The 19,564-nt window shown below is 45.9% G+C and overlaps 1 protein-coding gene across 4 annotated transcripts in view; it reads right to left on the reverse strand.

Annotated features, from left to right (window-relative positions):
- The window catches only part of ANO2 (anoctamin 2), a 339,542-nt gene extending 320,795 nt beyond the window's left edge, over window positions 1–18,747 (reverse strand). For all 4 annotated transcript variants that reach the window (XM_043564318.1, XM_043564316.1, XM_043564317.1 and 1 more), the window contains exon 1: window positions 18,624–18,747. In XM_043564318.1, coding sequence (XP_043420253.1) covers window positions 18,624–18,645 — 22 coding nt within the window. In that variant the 5' untranslated portion in view covers window positions 18,646–18,747. The remainder of the gene's footprint in view (window positions 1–18,623) is intronic.
- Between the last annotated feature and the right edge of the window lie 817 nt (window positions 18,748–19,564).

The following is a 19,564-nucleotide window of genomic DNA, read 5'->3' on the forward strand; positions in this document are numbered from 1 at the left end:
TTACTCGTGCTCCTCCCTCTGGCTACAATGTGCTTCTTCGTCTAGCTGTGGGCCACCTGCTATTTTGGCCATTAGGGACCCAGAAAATCAGGAGTAACACATTCCTCTCTCGAGAAGCTACTGATCAAGGTATAAGACAGAAATAGTCAGATACTACAGGCAAAGCTAATTTGCTTCCACTTCAGACGTGACTTAAATTCCAGAAGCTGAGGTAGTGCAGGGAGGGCTTAGGGGACACACAGACACATGTAAAGTTAGCAGACGAAGGCCTCCAAGCTTTATCCAATGGACTCCACTGGTCAGTAGGGAACTACAGAGAGTGGGGCACTTATTGGCTGGTGTCACTGAATAAAGGTAACCTGTTGGTGGCAGCCCACTGATTGTCTAGTCAAAGGAACTCCTGTGCTCCGAGCTTCTGCCCAGATCTGACCACCCCCAAGTGACTCCCCCATATGGGACTAGCCCATTTTTCAACTATTCACACCCTCATAAACTTCCTGGAGCATTGGGGTGGGGAGAAAGAAAGGCCTTCCTCACCTAGTCAAAGTGTAACCAGATGAAAATGACCAGGGGCCTCCCGCTAAACATGGACAGAGGGCAACCCCAGCTTGGCACCAGACCCTGCCCACATCAACCTCTGTCCCAAGACATTCTCCCCCGCCACCTTCGGAGGGATCTTTTCGAATCACACCGCCCCACTCTCCCACTGAAAGCCTTCCAGTGGCTCCCCACTGCTAGTGTAGAAAACCTTCACCATGAACTGAAAGGTGCTGCATCCATTCCCCAGCCTTGCCCTCACCCTCCTTCCCATTCCCCTCTTTGAGACTAGAGTCTTTCTAAATATTCTTATCTGTTCCATTTGCTAAGACGCTGAAGCACAGCGGCACCCAGGGCCATGGGATAAGGGGAGGGAGCTGCACTTGTTGAGGGTGAGGAGGAATCAAAGGGGAGGAGGGCAGTGTTCTGGTCTCGACCTGATGTTTGAAGGACCTGCAGCCTGTCTGAATGGTCCACGGCGGACAGTCTTTTGCAGTCCAGGAATAAGAAAGTCACTAAAAGGCAGGCTGTGATTTGGGACGACATGAGCGTCGCACAGGGGTGGGCTCTACAGACAACTGAGAAGTGCTAGGTGGACAGCCACACCCTTCTCCATCCCACTCTACAACCACCCCTCCCAGGACTAGCCAATGGCACTCCACTACACAATGAGCCCCACACTGAGCAGGAGGACCCCTGGTGCCTAGGCCTGGCATTGCCAGAATTTCAGAAAAATAATGTATTTTCTCTGCACATTTTACTTCCGTGATTGAGAGGAGGGTGTCATTACCATATCTTTCCCTCACAGGGTGAGTGTGATGATACGGTAAGAGAAGAAATTACAACTCCTTGGAAGTACGTGAGCTACAGAAAACGTGAGGGATCTTTACCAAATCCTACTCCGGGGCTCAGGGCCCGCCCCCTTCATCTGCACCTGCCCACCCCGATTTCTCTGCTCCATTCCAGTCACTGTGCCCTAAGTCCCCAGAATTCCCCTTCTGTGCCACCCACCTGCCTGCTGACTACTCACCTCCTCCTGGAAGTTCTAGACTAGGCAGCTGTCTATCCCCCATGACTGCAACTTCCTTTCTCATCTGGGACCATCACACACTTTCTAATCCTTTTTTTTTTTAATGTTTATTTTGATTTTGAGAGAGAGAGAGCACAAGCAGGGGAGAGGCAGAGAGAGAGGGAGAGAGAATCCCAAGCAGGCTCCACACTGTCGGCACAGAGCCTGACGTGGGGCCCGAACTCGCAAACCATGAGATCACGACCTGAGCCAAAACCAAGAGTTGGACACTTAAACGACTGAACCACCCAGGCGCCCCTCTTATCCTTTAGAACCCACTATTTCAGGGGTGAACTCTGTCTCTTCTAGAAGGATCCAATTTCCACCACCCAGAAAGGCTGCAGGTACCTCAGGCTGTGCTATAGAAGCAGACAAAGAAGGAGCAGGATCAGAGATCTGCAGGGAAAAGAACAGAGACTATAGGCAGGGAGAGGCCCAAATCTCAATGAAAAAACAGGTATAAATTTTTTTTGGGGTCCTCCCATGGCCTGCCCTTTCACACGCCTACCCAAGGCCCCACCCCAGCCATGGTCCCCATTCTGTGCTGCACTTTCTCACCCACCACCAGGGTCTTCCGACACCCATTCCCCCATTTAGCTCTTGGCTGTCTTGGCTGAGAAGCTAATACACTGCAAAGTACAGGGAGCCCTTGCTGGCATCCCGAGACAAGCGATACAATGAAAGCATTCTGAAAACTCTCAGGGGCTCTGGAGATGCCGCTGGCCCTACAGGGGTCCAGGGGCAGGGGTCTCACTGTGAGGAATACTCTCTAGTGGTGGGCACTGCTACCCCACGCTGGGTGAGGGGAGGGCTGCCACAGGGAGAGATGCCAGACCCTTCAACTCATGCCTCAGCTCTCGGGCAGTTTGGCAAGAACCTTCAGGGTCACAGCCAAGGATCAGAGCAAGGAGGGGCCCCTGAGTTGGGGAGCCGGGCAGGAGCAGACTGTGGGGAGTCGGGTGGGGGGTTGATGAGAAGAGCTCGGGCAATAGCTGATGGCAGGAAAACCGGACCAAAGGGACCCAGAGGCACAGTCAAGAGCAAGGCAGCAGCAGCCTGCACAGACAGGGAGCAGGAAGTGGGTTCACCAGGCACGGAGGAGGGTGAGGTGAGTCACCAGGGCCCTAGGAGGTTTCCAGAGCCTCCAAGAAAGAATAGCAGGAGGTGGTTTCCTGTGGGAGCAGGACCTCCAGGCAGCACGGCTCTTCCACGAAGCTTCCCTCATGGCATTGTTACTGCCTCACTACTAACCACTGGCAGGGCAAGTGTGGGGTGCCCCAAAAGACAGGGCCGCCTCTCTCACTGGCCTTTCGGGGCCACTGCTTCCAGCAAAGCCAGATAGGCCAGGGCTGCCCTGAGTGGAGATGGCACATCCACGCTCTCCTAGGCCAGGGACAAGACTCCTGGTGGGCCTCAGAGAGACCTGGGCGCCTTCAGGACGCTCACCTGGACCCTCCCCAAGCATCCTGGGACAGATGGACTGCACTTCAGTTAGGGTCAACTTTTATGCTGAGGTCTTACTCTGTTTTCCTACATGAATCTGACAGGCAAAATCTGAGCCTCCACACTTAAAATCTGGACCTTGCAATGGCCCTGCTGTTCACCCTACTCTCTACCCCAGAGTTCCTGTTAAACAGTACCTTTCTGGGCCTCTGCATGTGGCCAGAGTAACAGAGGGGTGATCTTCCAGTGCCCTCTCCCTCTTCGGCTCTGCTTATCTTGACTCAAAAACAGCCCTCTCTCTACCGATGCTCAAACATTCCCTTCCTAATGAAGATACAGCCCCAGTGTGGATCCTTACCTTGAACCTGGATAAGTAAGAGCTAACTGGCCTCCCCGCCACTAAGCTGGCTCCCCGCTGATCCTCAGGTCACAACCTGACCGAGTTACTCCCACTCAGGGGCTTTCATTCTTCTTAGATGAAAACCAAATTGTCTGATATGCACGCAGGGCCTTTCATGATCTGGGCCCTGCCTACCTAGCCGAATACCGTTTCATCTCCTAACATCCATCCATGGCCTGCTTACCCTTTCCAGCCTCCTGGCCCCATGCACGCACCACATGCCATGCTCCAACCACACCTGGCCACTCTTGGTGGGTGGGGGAGCGTACATATATGCCATTGCTCACATCTCTATTCTTCTCAGACCATTTAACCTCCTGGGCGCTGTGTAATACACTGGAAATAGAAGGCTTGCCCTAGATGCTCACAAAGAAGGCAGACTAATAAGGAGAACAGATTAATAAGGAGATTTCAGGAACAAGAGAAAAGCTGAGGCCGGAGTATAAACAAGGAACTACAGTAGCAGAAGCCCGCAGCTCTGCTTAGAGCCAGCAGGCCTCCCAGAGTATGTGACTTTTGAGGAGCATCTAGAAAAGACAAGTAGGCATCTTCCAATGGGCAAGGGAAGAAAGGAGATTCCAGGGAGAAGGGCAATTGTTTGTCTGGTCCTTCGCAATCAGCTGCTGGGCTTGCCTGTTTCAGGTCATCAGCCTCCTGAGAACAAGGCATGCGTCTGCCTCGTGTTCCTCTTCCACCCACGTAGTCCCAATAGGTGGCCAGCTATGTGGCAGAACTCGGGGCGGGCAAAGAAAGGGCACTTCGGGCTTATAGTACACACTTTTTAATAGGGCCTACGAGGCCCCTTACTATCTTTCCTGCTAATATCAATCATCTCCTGCTAGTCACTCCTCCCTCCCTCCCACCTCCTTCTTCTATCTCCCTCCCTACCTCTCTGTCTGTCTCTCTCTCTCTCTCTCTCTCTCTCTCACACACACACACACACACACATACACACAGAATACACACACACATCAGAGAGAATAAACTACCAACAGCTTCCAGAAGAAGGCGACCTGCTTTTTCTTATCCCTACTCTTTGATCTTTGGAATTGTTCTCCCTTTTGCCCCTAAACATCTCTCCTCAACCAAGACTACTTGGTAAGTCCCTTCCTGACATCTCTCAACCCTTTAAAAAGGCCTTTTAACAAAGATCACTTATAGTCATTGCTCAGAGCCAGGATCCTACAAGTGAAGACCCAGGTCAAGAAAAGCAGCAGCATTTCAGGAAGCGCTTCCCTCAGGGACAGAACCCAGGGACTGGGATCTGGATGAGTTCCTCAAATGAAACCTATTCATGGGCATCTCATCCTACACTGTGGTTGGTTGTGTGGCTGATGACATTAAGGGATAATGTCCCCCCCTCTATGTCAGGAGGAAGCAGCCAGTCTACAACGCAATTGATCAAAACTGCTCTGTTAGCTCACCGTAACCTGTTTCACAAGTATAATAACATGAAAAGAGCATAACGATGCAATGCTGAGCAAAATGCAAGCCTTCCTCCAGCCCCTCCACACAGATCACACATGTGCTCACATACATACGCATGCACACATGCACACCACTTTATGAGGGTGACTGGCTCCTCTCCTGGTCATGCCTGGGGGAGTCCCACCTTGTCCCCCATCTTCCTCCACCGTCCACGAACATCTCCTACCTCTCATCTCTTCCTCCTGGCATAACCAAGATTGATGAGCTCTGCCTTATTCTGAGCTCCCCAAAGAAGGTGGGACAGATCTCTGCTGCCCAAAACGGACTGGCTCTGAGGCTAAAGCCTAAGACAGCTCCTGCAATCACAATGCCCTGCTCAGACTGCAGAGGCCTGTGGATCTGGATGAGATATGAGGGATACAGAGAGATTCAGCAGACAAGAGGAACATGGATGCGCCTCAGGATTTTATAAGATATCCCAAATACACATATAATCGATAGGAAATTGCTCAAAAGTTTTCTCTCTGCTACAGTGTGGTTAACTGAAATAAGTAAATTCATATCATATAGACAACAAGCCTCATGTGCTCAGCAGTGCTCTTCCGGAGGACAGGAACAGTGCCCATCTTGTTCGCCCCTGTATGCTTAGCCCCAAACATGAGGACTGGCCCATAATTGGCTTCGGGAGCAGGACAAGTGCTTTCCCACAGCTTGGGAAGGTGGAGCTCAACATCAAGCGCCAGCTAAGATGGTTAACACGAAGTAGAAGCTTAAAGAATTGTTCATGAACACATCTGAGACACCCCTAGGGACTCCCAGAATTGCCAGGTCAGACTTTTAAAAGGACTGGAGATCCCATAGTAATTAGTGGGGGAACAGCTTGAGAGACCCATTTGGTAATTTCTCATGACTCCACCTCTACTAGGCGGCTGTGGTGACCATGCCAAAGACAAACTGCTCTTCCTTAAAACTGGATGCGTCCTCATTTGACTATCAGTGAGGTTATGATCACCACATTCCAAAGGACAGAACCAAGAGGAGTGGTTCTGGAGAAGGAGAAATAGAAGCATACAAGAGCTGCTCTGTGGGGGAGGCAGAGATGGTTGTGGGAAGCCAGACTTAAAAAAAATATTAGCATTCAGGGGCGCCTGGGTGGCTCAGTCGGTTGAGCGTCCAACTTCGGCTCAGGTCGTGATCTCACGGTTTGTGAGTTCGAGCCCTGCATCAGGCTATGTGCTGACAGCTCAGAGCCTGGAGCCTGCTTCAGATTCTGTGTCTCCCTCTATCTCTCTACTATCTTCCACTCGCACTCTGTCTCTCTCTCTCAAAAATAAAATAAACATTAACAAAAATTTTTTTTAAATATTAGCATTCAGCAATTGGGAAAGATGAGGACCAGTGGAGACAGGGACTCCTTCTCAACCCTGGGTACACATTAGAATCACCAAAGAAAGTTAAAATATTGATGTCTGGGCCCCACCTCAAGATTTGGACTTAATTTGTCTGAGGTGCTCTATTGTGCCACCAGGGTTGAGATCGCTGGTCTATAGAATGAAAAGCGTGAACAGAGATCTAGTCGCAAGGTCCTGACGTATCAAAGAAAGGCACACTACCTAGACCGCAAATAAAGTAAGCTTAGGTCAAATAAAACAAAGCACCACTTAGCACGGCCAGGATAAACATTTAGAGCTAGAGACCTGTCTTGGCCTGGGTGTTGAAAAAAAATTGGGTGCCACGTGAACCCAGAAGCAAGGGAAGCCTGTTACTGGAGAAGGAAAAGAAAGCTACCATGCTTGGCAACCCATGAGCGTGCTTTGGCCCACTGGCTATAGAAGCAGTGTGTGCTTGAACCAGGGCTAAGACCCTCCACGTATGTGGCCTTGGTGTGGCTCCCCGACTACCAAAGCACACTGTAGAACCTGGATCATAATGCCAGCTTGAGAGCCAAAGGGGGTAGGAATGGGTTCTACACAATCCAAGTAAATGCAAACGCTAAATGTCATTAAATGTAGTTAACATGTGCCTGAATGATTTGATACAGTTTATGGATGAACTAGAAGTTCGTCTATCTGCCATAACAAACAGAAAGGCAAGCAACTTCCTCTAAATTGACACCTTAGAGACACCTGGGCGGCTCAGTCAGTTAAGCCTCCAACTCTTGATTTTGGCTCAGGTCGTGATATTGTGGTTTGTGAGTTCAAGCTCCACATCGGACGGGCTCTGTGCTGACAGTGTGGAGCCTGCTTGGGATTCTCTCTCTCTCCCTCTCTCTCTGTCATTCCCATGCTCCCTCTAATTAAATAAATAAAATTTTTAAAAGGTTTTTTTAATATTTTTAAAAGAAGCAATTGAATCCACTGGCCAACTATTATCATACCAACTCAGCATTGATTCATTCCTTCATTCACAGCACTAGAACAATCCTAAAATTTGTATGGAACCACAAAGGACCCTGAAGAGCCAAAGCAATCTTGAAAAAGAAAAACAAAACTGGAAGTTTCCAGATTCCAAGTTACATTACAAAGTGGTAGTAATTAAAACACTACGATACTGGCATAAAAATAGACACATAGATCAATGGAATAAAACAGAAAACCCAGAAATAAACCCACAATTGTATGGTCAATCAATCTTCAGCAAAGGAGGAATCAACATACAATGGGAAAAAGTTTCTTCAACGAATGGTGTTGGGGAAACTGAACAGTCACGTGCAAAAGAATGAAACTGGACCACTTTCTTTCACTATCACAAAAATAAACTCAAAATGGATTAAAGACCTAAATGTGAGACCTGAAACCATAAAAATCCTTGAAGAGAGCACATGCAGTAATCTCTCTGACATTGGCTGTAGCCACATCTTTCTAGATGTGTCTCCTGAGGCAAAGGAAATAAGAAGCAAAAAATAAACTACTGGAACAACATCAAAATCAGAAGTTTCTGCACAGTGAAGGAAACAATCAACAAAACTAAAAGGCAACCAATGGAATGGGAGAAGATATTTGCAAATGACATATCCAATAAAGGGTTAGTATCCAAAATATATAAGGGAATGATACAACTCAATACCCAAAAAACAATCCAATTAAAAAATGGGCAGAGCACATGAGCAGACATCTCTCCAAAAAGGACATACAGATGGCCAACAGACTCATGAAAAGATGCTCAACCTTACTCTTCATCAGAGAAAAGCAAATCAAAATCACAATGCAGTATCACTTTACACCTGTCAGAATAGCTAACATCAACAACACAAGAAACAACAAGTGGTGGCGAGGTTGTGGAGAAAAAGGACCCCTTTGCACTGTTCGTGGGAATGCAAATTGGTGCAGCCACTGAGGAAAACTGTATGGAGGTTCCTCAAAAAGTTAAAAATACAACTACTGTATGATCCAGGAATTACACGACTGGGTATTTACCAAAAAAAAAATAAAAAATAAAAAATAAAAATTAAAAAAAATACAAAAACACTAATTCAAAGAGATACATGCACCCATATGTTTATAGCAGAGTCACTTACCAAACTATGGAAGCAGCCCAAGTGTCCATCATAGATGAATGGACAAAAAAGATGTGGTGTGTGTATGCATGTGTGTGGTCGTGTGTGTATGTATATATATAACGGAATATTATTCACCCACTAAAAAAATGAAGGCTTGCCACTTGCAATGACATGGATGTAGCTAGAGGGTATAACGCTAAGCAAAATAAGTCAATCAGGAAAAGACAAATACCATATGATCTCACCCATATGTGGAATTTAAGAAACAAAACAAATGAGCAAAGGAAAAGCAGAGAGAGAGAGAGAGAGAGACAAACCAAGAAACAGACTCTTAACTATAGGGAACAAACTGATGGCTACCAGATGGGAGGTGGGTAGGATGGCGGGGGAGACAGGGGATGGGGATTAAAGAGTACACTTATGATGATTAAATTAAAAGAAACATAATAAATGTTTTAGCAAAGTAATGAGATCACACTTGCAAACCTTAGCACAGGGCAGATGTTCAGTAAACAGTAGTTCTTATCTCTGTAATTATCAACATCATCATCATCATCTGGGGACTCTGGCACCAGACAGATAAAAATAAGTTTAAAAATTCATTCCTTCGTTCAAAAACCATTTAATAAGCATTTACCACCCCCGTCCTTCCCTAGATGCTGAAACTTGGAAGACCTCAGAGCCTTACACACTGGAGATGCAAGTGTGTAAATCTATATATTTAATACAGGAAAATAAGTGTGACCATGCCACACCAAAATTATCACTTTTGATAAGCCCCTAACACAGAGACCACTGGTTGCTTACCAAAACTCCATGCTCTCCTCTTCTTTCTGGACCTACAGCTAGACTGTATTTTCTAGCCTCCCTTGCTATGGCAGGCTATGAGATGTACCTGTGAGACTGAATTCCAGCCAGAGGAAGTAAACAGAGCAACATGTGCTACTCCCAGACCTAGCCCATAGAAACATTCTGCGCATGCTCCTGCACACCCCTCTGGGCTCTTCTCCCCCTTCAGATAACTGTAGAATAACCCTCAGGGTCACCCTAGAAGTCACAGTTGAAACTGGCTAAGCCTCCATCAATGAGGGGCTCCTGAAAAGTTATATGGAGAAGAGCCACCCCAGTAACTTGTTTACCCACCTGAACTATTACTTCAGCAAGAAGTGAACTATTGTGTTTTACTCATTTATTTTTTGGTCTGTTTGTTAGAGCGGCTAGCTGAGCATGACCCTAGCTAGCATAGCACCCTTCACTAAGAATGTAGATAACAATAAAGAACTCCACTTACAAGTGCAGCAGTTAGCCCACTGAGATACCATTTGAATCAAATACCCACACATCAGAGCCCTGCTCAACAAACCTTTTCCCAAATTTCTCCCACCCTGACAGATTTAACAGCCCCCTCACAATTTCTACAAATCATGGCGGCGGGGGGGGGGGGGGGGGTGGGGATGCGGTGCAGAAGATACTCAAAGATAGGGACTGGGTATCATATTTGACCCTCACTGCAGCCGGCACATAGTAGGTGCTCAATGAAAGAGTATATTTAAAAACTGAAATGCTGAAAACATGAGCAGAAAGAGTTCTGGGCAAAATAATCTCCCCTATGCTTTGTGCTAAAGAATTCTGGAGCTTTGGTAATGTTGAGTTCAAGCACTGTTGAGCAGTAACAAAGGTGATTTTAAAGAAAAGTTGTGGCCTTGCCCACAGGGTGCCCCCATAGTCCAACTCTCCCTTAAGACAAAAATGAAGGCTGGGATCTCAGCTTCTCATTAAAATTAAATAAACACAACAATTTCACTCTTTTCTAAATCATGAGGCTCACTTTTGAATTAATATTAGAGACCCCTGTCATTTCTGGCCCTTGCCCATGACCTACATCTGAAACCATTTGTTAACAAAATACTTTCTGATTAAAAACCTGCTGACAAAAACTTATTTCCTTTGCACAGATTCCTTCTCTCCTGTGCTCTGCCCCATTATTCCAGCCATTTTAGCTGCTCCAAGCCTTGGCCTCTGCCTCCTCGGTTCAGTGGGATTTTGCTTCTCTTGGATTCCTGCTTCCTGCACCCCAGTCAATAACATGTCTTTATGGCGCTACATTTGTGACTTTCTGTTCCCAGGGATTCCACTTCCGTGTTGATGGTTTTTCAGTGCCTGAAATGGTTGGCTTATGTATTTTATCCTGTTGTTCGGCTGTTTACAGAAGAGTGTCCACCCCAGTACCAGTTATTTTATGGGCACTAGAAAAATTTTTACAGTAGACTATCCCTAAAAACTTCTAAGGCCACGCCGAGTAAATCAACAGGGGAGACAGACTTGAGAGGTTGAGTCTTAGTGAGTTAGAGAATCTTGGGAAATACCTGGCATTTTCTACAAATATACCCTAACAAAGCAGAAAACCAAACCTAAATAGGCTCAAAGGAATCAGCCAGTAATTAAACCGCCTGCTAGAGAACTTTTTTAATTTGTTTAACCTTCCTGAGAGAAAGGTAATGTTGTATCACGCACAATGTCCATTTTACCATCAAAACTTACTAGACAAGCAAAGAAACAGGAGTAAGTGACCCGTGAAAGACACAAAGCCAGCAATAAAAACTGATCTCAGCCCTCTGGCCTTTTTCACTTTTAGTCTATCCCCAACTTCATGGAAGATGGCACCTGCGTTGTCCTCACGGGAAAGGGCTGGTCAAGGCTTCCAGGTCACACAACAGACAGGGCCTGTGCTGGATCTGGCCCTGTCAAGGGGACTGGTGTTTTGTTCTCCTTACTCCTTCCTAGTTCCACTGTTTATGCTTTTAAAATAAACAGGACTTGATCACCAAAAATAAACAAATGAAACACACACACACACACACACACACACACACACACACACCTGTTCTCAAGACAGCCAGACTCATAACCTAGATATCAAGAGTTACATGCTCCTCCAACTGAGCCAGCCAGGCACCCTCCAAAGATAAGACTTTAAAAGCAGGAAACATAAATATGTATCTAATAAAGATAATAAAGATAAATGCAATCTTACTAAGTGGAAGATATGGAAACTGCAAAAGTGCAAAGAAATAGAAAACACAAACAAAAACAAATGTAATTGGTTTCATACTTCCTGATTTCAAAACTATTACAAAGTTACTGTGCAGTACTGGCATAAGGACAGAAAAATAGATCAGTCATTAGATTTGGGATTCTAGGGGCGCCTGGGTGGCTCAGTCAGTTAAGCATCTGACTTTGGCTCGGGTCATGATCTCACAGTTTGTGAGTTTGAGCCCCGCATCAGGCTCTGTGCTGACAGCTCAGAACCTGGAGCCTGCTTTGGTTTCTGCATCTCCCTCTCTCTCTCTGCCCCTCCCCTGCTTGCTCTCTCTCTCTCTCTCTGTCTCTCAAAAATGAACATTTTTTAAAAAATAAAAAATAAAAAAAAGAATTGAGATTCCAGAAATAAAACCTTGAATTTCAACAAAGGTACCAAGAAATTGGGGAAAGAAATGGGGAAATGGTACTGGCACAACTGGATGTCCACACACAAGAGAAGGAAGTTGGACCCTTTCCTCACACAATACACAAAAAAATTAACATTTTCAAAAATGGATCGTAGACCTAAATGCAATAACTAAAACTATAAAACAACTTGACGATAACACAAGAGTAACCTTTATTAATTGGGTTAAGCAATGGTTTCTTAGCTACTATAATACCAAAAAGTACAAGCAATCAAAGAACAATAGACAAACTGCCTTCCATCAAAATTTAAAATGTTTCAAAAGACACCATTAATAAAGTGAATATACAACCCAGAGAATTGGGAGGAAATATTTCTAAGTCATATATCAGAATAGGGACTTGTATCCAAAATATATAAAGAACTTTCACAACTCAACAAATAAAAAGACAATTAACCTAATTTGAAAATGAGCAAAGGGCATAAGCAGACATTTCTCCAAGACGACACGCAAGAAATATTCAACAGCACATGAAAAGATGTTCAACATTATTAGTCATGAAGGAAACGCAAATCAAAACTACAATGACATACCACTTCACACCTCTAGGATGGCTCTGATAAAAAAAGACAAACAATAACAAGGTTGATGAGGATGTGGAGAAATGAGAACCCTCAGACATTGCTGGTGGGAATGTAAAATAGTACGGCCACTTTGTAAAACAGCCTAGCAATCCCTGAAAAAGTTAACCAGTCATTCCACTCTAGACACACACACACACACACACACACACACACACACACACACACCCCTGAACTTGAACATTCATTGCAGCATTATTCATAGTAACCAGAAAGTGGAAATCCAAATGTCCATCAACAGATAAACAAATGTGGTATATCCGCAGAAGGGAATATTATTTAGCTATAAAAAGAACTAATACATGTTAATTCTAATACTAATACATGTTACAATATGGCTTAACACTAAAAACAGGCTCAGTTAAAGGGCCCAGACATAAAACACTATACATTATAGGATTCCACTTATATAAAATGTCTAGAATAGGGAAATCCACAGAGACAGAGATTAGATTAGTGGTTTCCTGGAGTTAGAGGGAGGGAGGAAAGGTGAATGGCTGTCAGTGAGTATGAGGTTTCTTTTTAGGATGATGAAAATTTTCTAACATTAGACAGCAGTGATGGATGCACAACTCTGTGAATATCATAAAAACTACTGACTTATATTTTTAAGGGGTGGATTTTATTATTATATCTCAACAAAGCTGACCTGGAATTATTTTCAAAAAATGGAATTCCTAGAACTAAAAATTACAATAACTAAAAAGAAAAACATCATCAGATGAGCTTAACAGCAAACTGGAGAAGGCAGAGCAAAGATCAGTGAAGCTAAGGCTGGATCAATAGAAATGATCTGATCTAGAAAACAGAGGACTAGAGACTGGAATAAAATTTAACAGAGTTTCAGGAATTGGTGGGACCACAGAGTCTAACATACATGTGATGGGAGCTCCAGTAAAAGAAGAGGATGAAAATAGGGCAGAAAAATAATTGAAGAAATAGTGATTGAAATCATCCCCACAAGTTGATAAAATACAGTAATGTCCACATTCAAGAAGGTCAACAAACTCAAAGTTAAGAAAAATACAAAGAAAATTACACCTGCACACATCACGGTCAAACCACTGAACACCAAAAATAAAAATAAAATATCAAAAGCTACCAGATTATAAAGGTATTCTACATGAATAAAATAAAAATCTGGATTAAGGCTGACTTCTCAGCAGACCCATGGAGACCCACAGAGAACACCTGGAGTGCTCAACAGAATAAACTGTCAACCCATTATTCTATATCCAATGCAAGTATTCTTCCAAAAGGAGAGTGAAATAGACAGCTTTCCATAAAAACACAAGCTGAGCAGGGGCACCTGAGTGGCTCAGTCAGTTAAGCGCCCGACTTCGGCTCAGGTCATGATCTCGCGGTTCCTGAGTTTGAGCCCCACATCAGGCTCTGTGCTGACAGTCCGGAGCCTGGAGCCTGCTTCAGATTCCCTGTCTCCCTCTCTCTCTCTGCTCCTCCCCTGCTCGCTCTCTCTCTCTCTCTCTCTCTCAAAAATAAATAAACATTAAAATATTTTTAAAAAACACACACAAGCTGAGAGAATTTATCACCAGCAGAACCACACTTCAAGCCACACTAATAGAGGTCCTTCAGGCTCCAGGGAAATGACAACAGATGGAAGCCTAGAAAGTTGTGTCTGGGAAGTCTTGTCTCCCTCCCCCTCGAGGAGAGGAGAAAGAGACTGGCAGCCCCTGGTCTCAATGGACGATGAACCATGGAGCTTTTTATATGCTATAAGCTACTACTTTTCAAATGAGAGGTTTAACCCAATGGCTGGTGATCTAAAGGTCTGCCGACAGCATTTTAAAAAATATTAACACCATGGAGTGGACCAGAAAAGAATAAAACACAAACACCCCTTTAAAAAAAGCCAGAAACAATAAATGCTCACGTGATAATAATACGCTTTCCAAAAATCTATTAATGAAACTACAGCTCATTATGTTGGGCAATGTCTTATATAAATAGCACAAATATCACTGTGACATTCTTCCTAACGTTTAATGTTGATGAACTATAACTGGCCTCCTGCTGTTGGACTATGAAACCTGTGTAACTTACAACTTACTGTCTGTTTTCTGACCTGCCTGTCAGGAAGCTTGCAGATAAGTTTTTGTTCAACGATAGTACCTATTCTTAGTCTAGGTTTTATGATATAATACTGTGCTCCCAATCCTTCATGATTTCACACTTGTTCATTTATCCTTGTTTTAAGTTTTATTGTCATCTGGATTTTCTTCTTTTGTAAACTATTTGAAGATAAGTAATACATAGAAATAGTTATTTGATACAGGAACAAATAAAAAGATTAAAAAGGAATTGAGTGAACAACAATTACCACACTATTTAAAATAAGGGAAATTTTATTCTTACTTATTTGTATTTAAACATTTTTCGCAATGGAAGTATATTATTGCTTTTTTAAAGCTATGTTTAATTAGCTTATGATGAATATCAGGCATCAAGGGCTGTTAGAAAATGGGAATTATCCCTATGTCAGTGAATAAGTCAGAAGATACAAAGTATTAAAAAAGAAACCCAAAATGGAATCATTTGCACAGGTGCAGACACACACACACACACACACACACACACACACACAAGCACACCCCAGCAAACCAAGACTTAACAGTTTCAACCTATCCCTGAAAAGTCAGTCTGAAACTTCCTGATCAGCACTAGTGAGGTAGTAATCTGTATAATAAAACACTGCCACTCCCTCCCCTGCAAAAAGATGGTTTCCTGGCCTGAAACAATCTGTCTGCATTTGCTAATAACTTCTTGTCCCACCCTCCTTCCTATAAAAAACTTCCATTTTGTATAACTCCTCCAAGCTCCCTTCAACTTGCTGGATGGGATGTTGCTGGATTCATGTATCATTTAATAAAACGATAATTAACAACTTAATTAAAATAAAATTAGATCTTTGATTTTATTCCATTGAATTTTTACTTGGGCTAATTGGTATCTATACTTTCTTGACAAAGGGTAGTGTACTTGTGTTTGCCAAACAGGGAGGAAATGACACCAGCTAACGGTGAGAACTGTAATCCTTTAGCAGTATCAGTGAAAGTTAACATCAATGGAGAGTTGTCAGCCAGACAGACTTAAAAGTTATTTCCCTAAAGTTTCTGGAGGAAAAGCAGGGTTGATGAGAGGAGTCCAAAAAAGACCTAAAGTACATCTTGAAATAATTACTGTACAGTCGGGTTAATTTCATTGGTGCGGTCAGAGCAAGTCAATGTCTGACCCCCACTTCCTCCTTTCCGCGACCAACAACAGTGGATAAGTCTGTGAAAGTATTAAGATCATCTTAGGGTAAAGGTTAAGGTCTTGACAGGCAGGTGTTGTGGTTTACTGATCTTTGTAACTCCAACACTGACCATCGTATCTGGCATACAGTCCAGTTGATAGTTGGCCTCCGAACTGACATGAGTCACACTTACGGGGGCATAATATAGTGAGCCAGGTTTGCTAGAGCCCATCAGGACCCTAAGCACACCTTCTTCCCCCAGTGGTCACTAGCTCAGTTTCCCATGTCCCCGTAAACCCTAAATGTGGAACTCAGGTCATGCGTGCTGGTGAAGACACGTCCCCAGTGTAGATCACAGTGGCACATGTCCTTACAAGTTTGGTGATGACAACCAGGCTTCTTGGGCTTGGCCCCACAAAATAAACTAACCATGATGACTCCAGATTGGAAATACAGCTGACTCGAACAACGCAGGGTTAGGGGTGCCAATCCCCTTGGATGATTAAAAATCCGACTGTGACTTTTGACTCCCCCCAAACTTAACTACTAATTGCCTATGGTTCACTGAATGCCTTACCAATAACATAAACAGTCAATTAACACATTTTGTATATATATTATATAACGTATTCTTACAACAAAGTAAACTAGACAAAAGAAAATGTTACTAAGAGAATCATAAGAACATATACATTTACAGTACTATACTGTAAGAAATTTGCGTATAAGTGAACACACGCAGCTCAAAGCCGTGTTGTTCAAGGGTCAAGGGCGGTGTATAGGCACAGCCCTGCCTGGACTATGACTACTGCATTTACCTAAGAGCCTTGAAAAATTACATCTCCATTAAAGCCCAGTTCCACCCACATTCCCCATCCCTATTTGCACATATCCATACTTCCTTCTAATGACTTCTTATGAACAGAACAAAAGCAACAAGGTGAGGTGCTGGGAAAACAAGTTTGAATTCCAATTTTATCCTTCTGTGATTATTCAGTGGTTGACACAATATAATAGGCATGTTTCTTAACGTCTCAAGAGTCAGGTTCCTCTTCAATGAAATGGACTTAACATTGACCACAAAGTTGTGAGGCGAAGCACCTAGCGAGCACAGTGTCTGGATATACTGGATACTTGAATGTTAGTCTTCCTTTTCTCCGAAAGCCAAGAACATATGGCCTGAGCTACAAGCCTCTGCTTGGTCTGGCTCACTCTTGCCACTCTCCCACTTCACCTCTCTGCTCCAGGTACTCGGCTTCCCCGCTATTTTTTGGACAGCTCGAGCACACTCCTGCCACAAGGTCTTCCGCCTATATTTGCCTTTGCAAGATCATTCTCCAGATATCTTGCAAGTCTTGCTCCTTCATTGAATGCGATCTCTGTTCAAACTCATCTCCGTAGAGAGGCCTTTCCTAAACCACCTGATCACAAATAGAGACTGATTCCATTTTGTAACCAGAGGCAGGATTCATGTCTAGCAGTCAAATTTCTGTTCTCCGTGGGCTCTAGGAACGCCACAAATGGGGTGGGACAAGTTTCTCTCAGCCAGCACAAAGAGTCCACAGAAGGGTGGATTTCCAGAAAATGGGGTCCTCATTTCATTAAATCAAAGACAAGCTTCACTATAGGCTCTATGACTCTGGTTCAGGAGCCCTGGCCCACAATGGATGATGGCAGAGAAGGTACACATGGAAAACAGATCAGAACCTGAGGCTGGTGTTTGGAACCCACCCCTACCCCTCACACAACCACTTCAATCAGCCAGCAAAGTGGCCCAGGTCCCCACATACAGGCAACTCAGAGGGCATTAGAGATTGCTGGAAAGGACCATATTAGGACTTTGCCTCCCAAAATGACAGGTGCATGGCAAGACACAGCGAGTAAAAGGGCCTTGGATGCCCAGCACCCACTACAGGGTGACAGACAGCTAGGTGGGCCAGGGCTCTGAGGTCGGATCACAAAACAAAGTCCAGGCAAGCAGAGGGACCCAGAGTACCACAGTCCTCTAGGAAAGCCCCTACATTGTCTAAGATCCTCCCTCCACCTGCCACTTGCCTTCGGGCTTAGATCTAACCTTGCTTAATGGGGCCTTCGGTCCTGGACCGGGGTCCACGTGGTTCCCAAGATATCTCTCCACACCGGCTCCCGAGGTCTCAGGACTAGGACCGACGCCTAATTCTGGTTCACTATTCATGCCAATGGAGGGGGCACCTCCCCACTTCACACCTCTCTCAACAACCACGAGAACATAATCCCTTTCCAGGCAAGGTGGACCCTGCCCATGTGTCTGCTCAGTATAACTTGGGAGATGCGGCAGAATAACGTCCTCCTCCCGCAAAGTCCACCTCCACTTGCTTTTCCTCTAAGAAAAGTCCCCGGGAAAGGCGTGCCTGTGTTTCCCTTCACCCTGAGGTGCAAATGCCCTTTCTGAGCTCAGGTCTGGGTTAGGGTTGGAGGAGTCGTCCTGAAACCTTGAGAACACTCCAGGGAGGCCAAAGTCAAAGTCGCTGGGGATGAATTCGAACCTCTGTCCTCAGCAGACTGCTGGTGAATTAAACCCCAGCTGTCTGCTTGCCCCACATAACCTGAACTAAACATCCAAGGACTCGCATGAGTTGAGGCAAAAACGCACCGGTAGGAATTGGTAATCAACCACCAAAAAGCCGCTGCACCAGTATTATTATAGTAATAATAAGTGTGGGAAATTGCTCAGGCGTCCCTCGCCTCCCCTACCCCGGCGGAAAAGGGACCAGTCTCCAGCACCTCCCTCTCCAGGTTCACGTGGGGTCACCAGTCCCAAAGGCAAGGAGCTAGGATGCCGGCTCCGTCACTCCCAGCCCCTCTCCCTCCTATCATTCGCCGGGACGCCGGGGACCAGGGTCCCGGGCAGGGGAGACTCACCGCGCAGCCCGGGGGCGGCCATGGTGCGGACACACCGGACGCGAAACCCGGACTGGCCCGCGGCGGCGCCGGCGTCTGCACCGGTTTATTCCGCCGCGGGGCTAATTCCATCGAGCTCAGCAGCGCCCGGACGTGCCCGCCCCCCGCCCGCTCCTCCCCCTGCCCTCCCCCCCACCCCGCGCCGCCCGCCGCGCCGCCCGGGTTCGAGCGGGCGCTCCTGGCTGCGTCCCGGGCGCCCCGGCGCCGCGAGCGCCACGTGGGGAAGGAGCGCGCCCGAGGTAGGGGCGAACCCAGGCCGCGCTGGGGTTCGTGAAGCGGAGGGGCGCGCGGGGCAGACGGCCGCCTGCTCTCCTCCACCCGGGGGAGGCGCCTCCTAACCTGGTTGGGGCGTGAATGTTCAGCCGGATTATCTCGTGCACCGTCTGGCTGATTAGTTTCCAATTCCGCCCCGCCGCCCGGTCCGGGGCACTGCCCGGGTCGGGGTGGGAGGCTCCCTGGCCCAGCTGCCTTCACTCTCACTCGCCCTGGCGACCAGCTGTCCCCACCGTTCCCTAGACTCCACGGGGCGGGAGTAGGGGAGTAGCGCACAAGAGATAGGACCGGAAGAGGGGCTGCAAGAGGCAGAAGGAGGGGTCGGCCTTAATGGGAGCCTCCCCCCAAGAAGCTTGGGACTGGCGGGAGGAGGGAGACTGTGAAGCGGAGAACGAGAGGAGCGCCATCTCTGCCGCCAGGTTCTGGTGCCCAGCGATGAACTGAGAAGCGAGGGCCCTCTGAAGGGCCAGTGTGGATAATGGAATCTCCACCTCCAAGATGCCCTGAAGCTAAACAAGTTCATTAATGCCAGGAACCCGACAAATGAAATGGTGTTATGTTAAGGTCAAGTATGCTGTTCATTCTTGAGCGTGAAGAATGGTTATCTCCTGCACTGATAAGGTAGGCTG

The sequence above is a fragment of the Prionailurus bengalensis genome, chromosome B4 (assembly GCF_016509475.1).
Source record: "Prionailurus bengalensis isolate Pbe53 chromosome B4, Fcat_Pben_1.1_paternal_pri, whole genome shotgun sequence".
Lineage (NCBI taxonomy): Eukaryota > Metazoa > Chordata > Mammalia > Carnivora > Felidae > Prionailurus > Prionailurus bengalensis.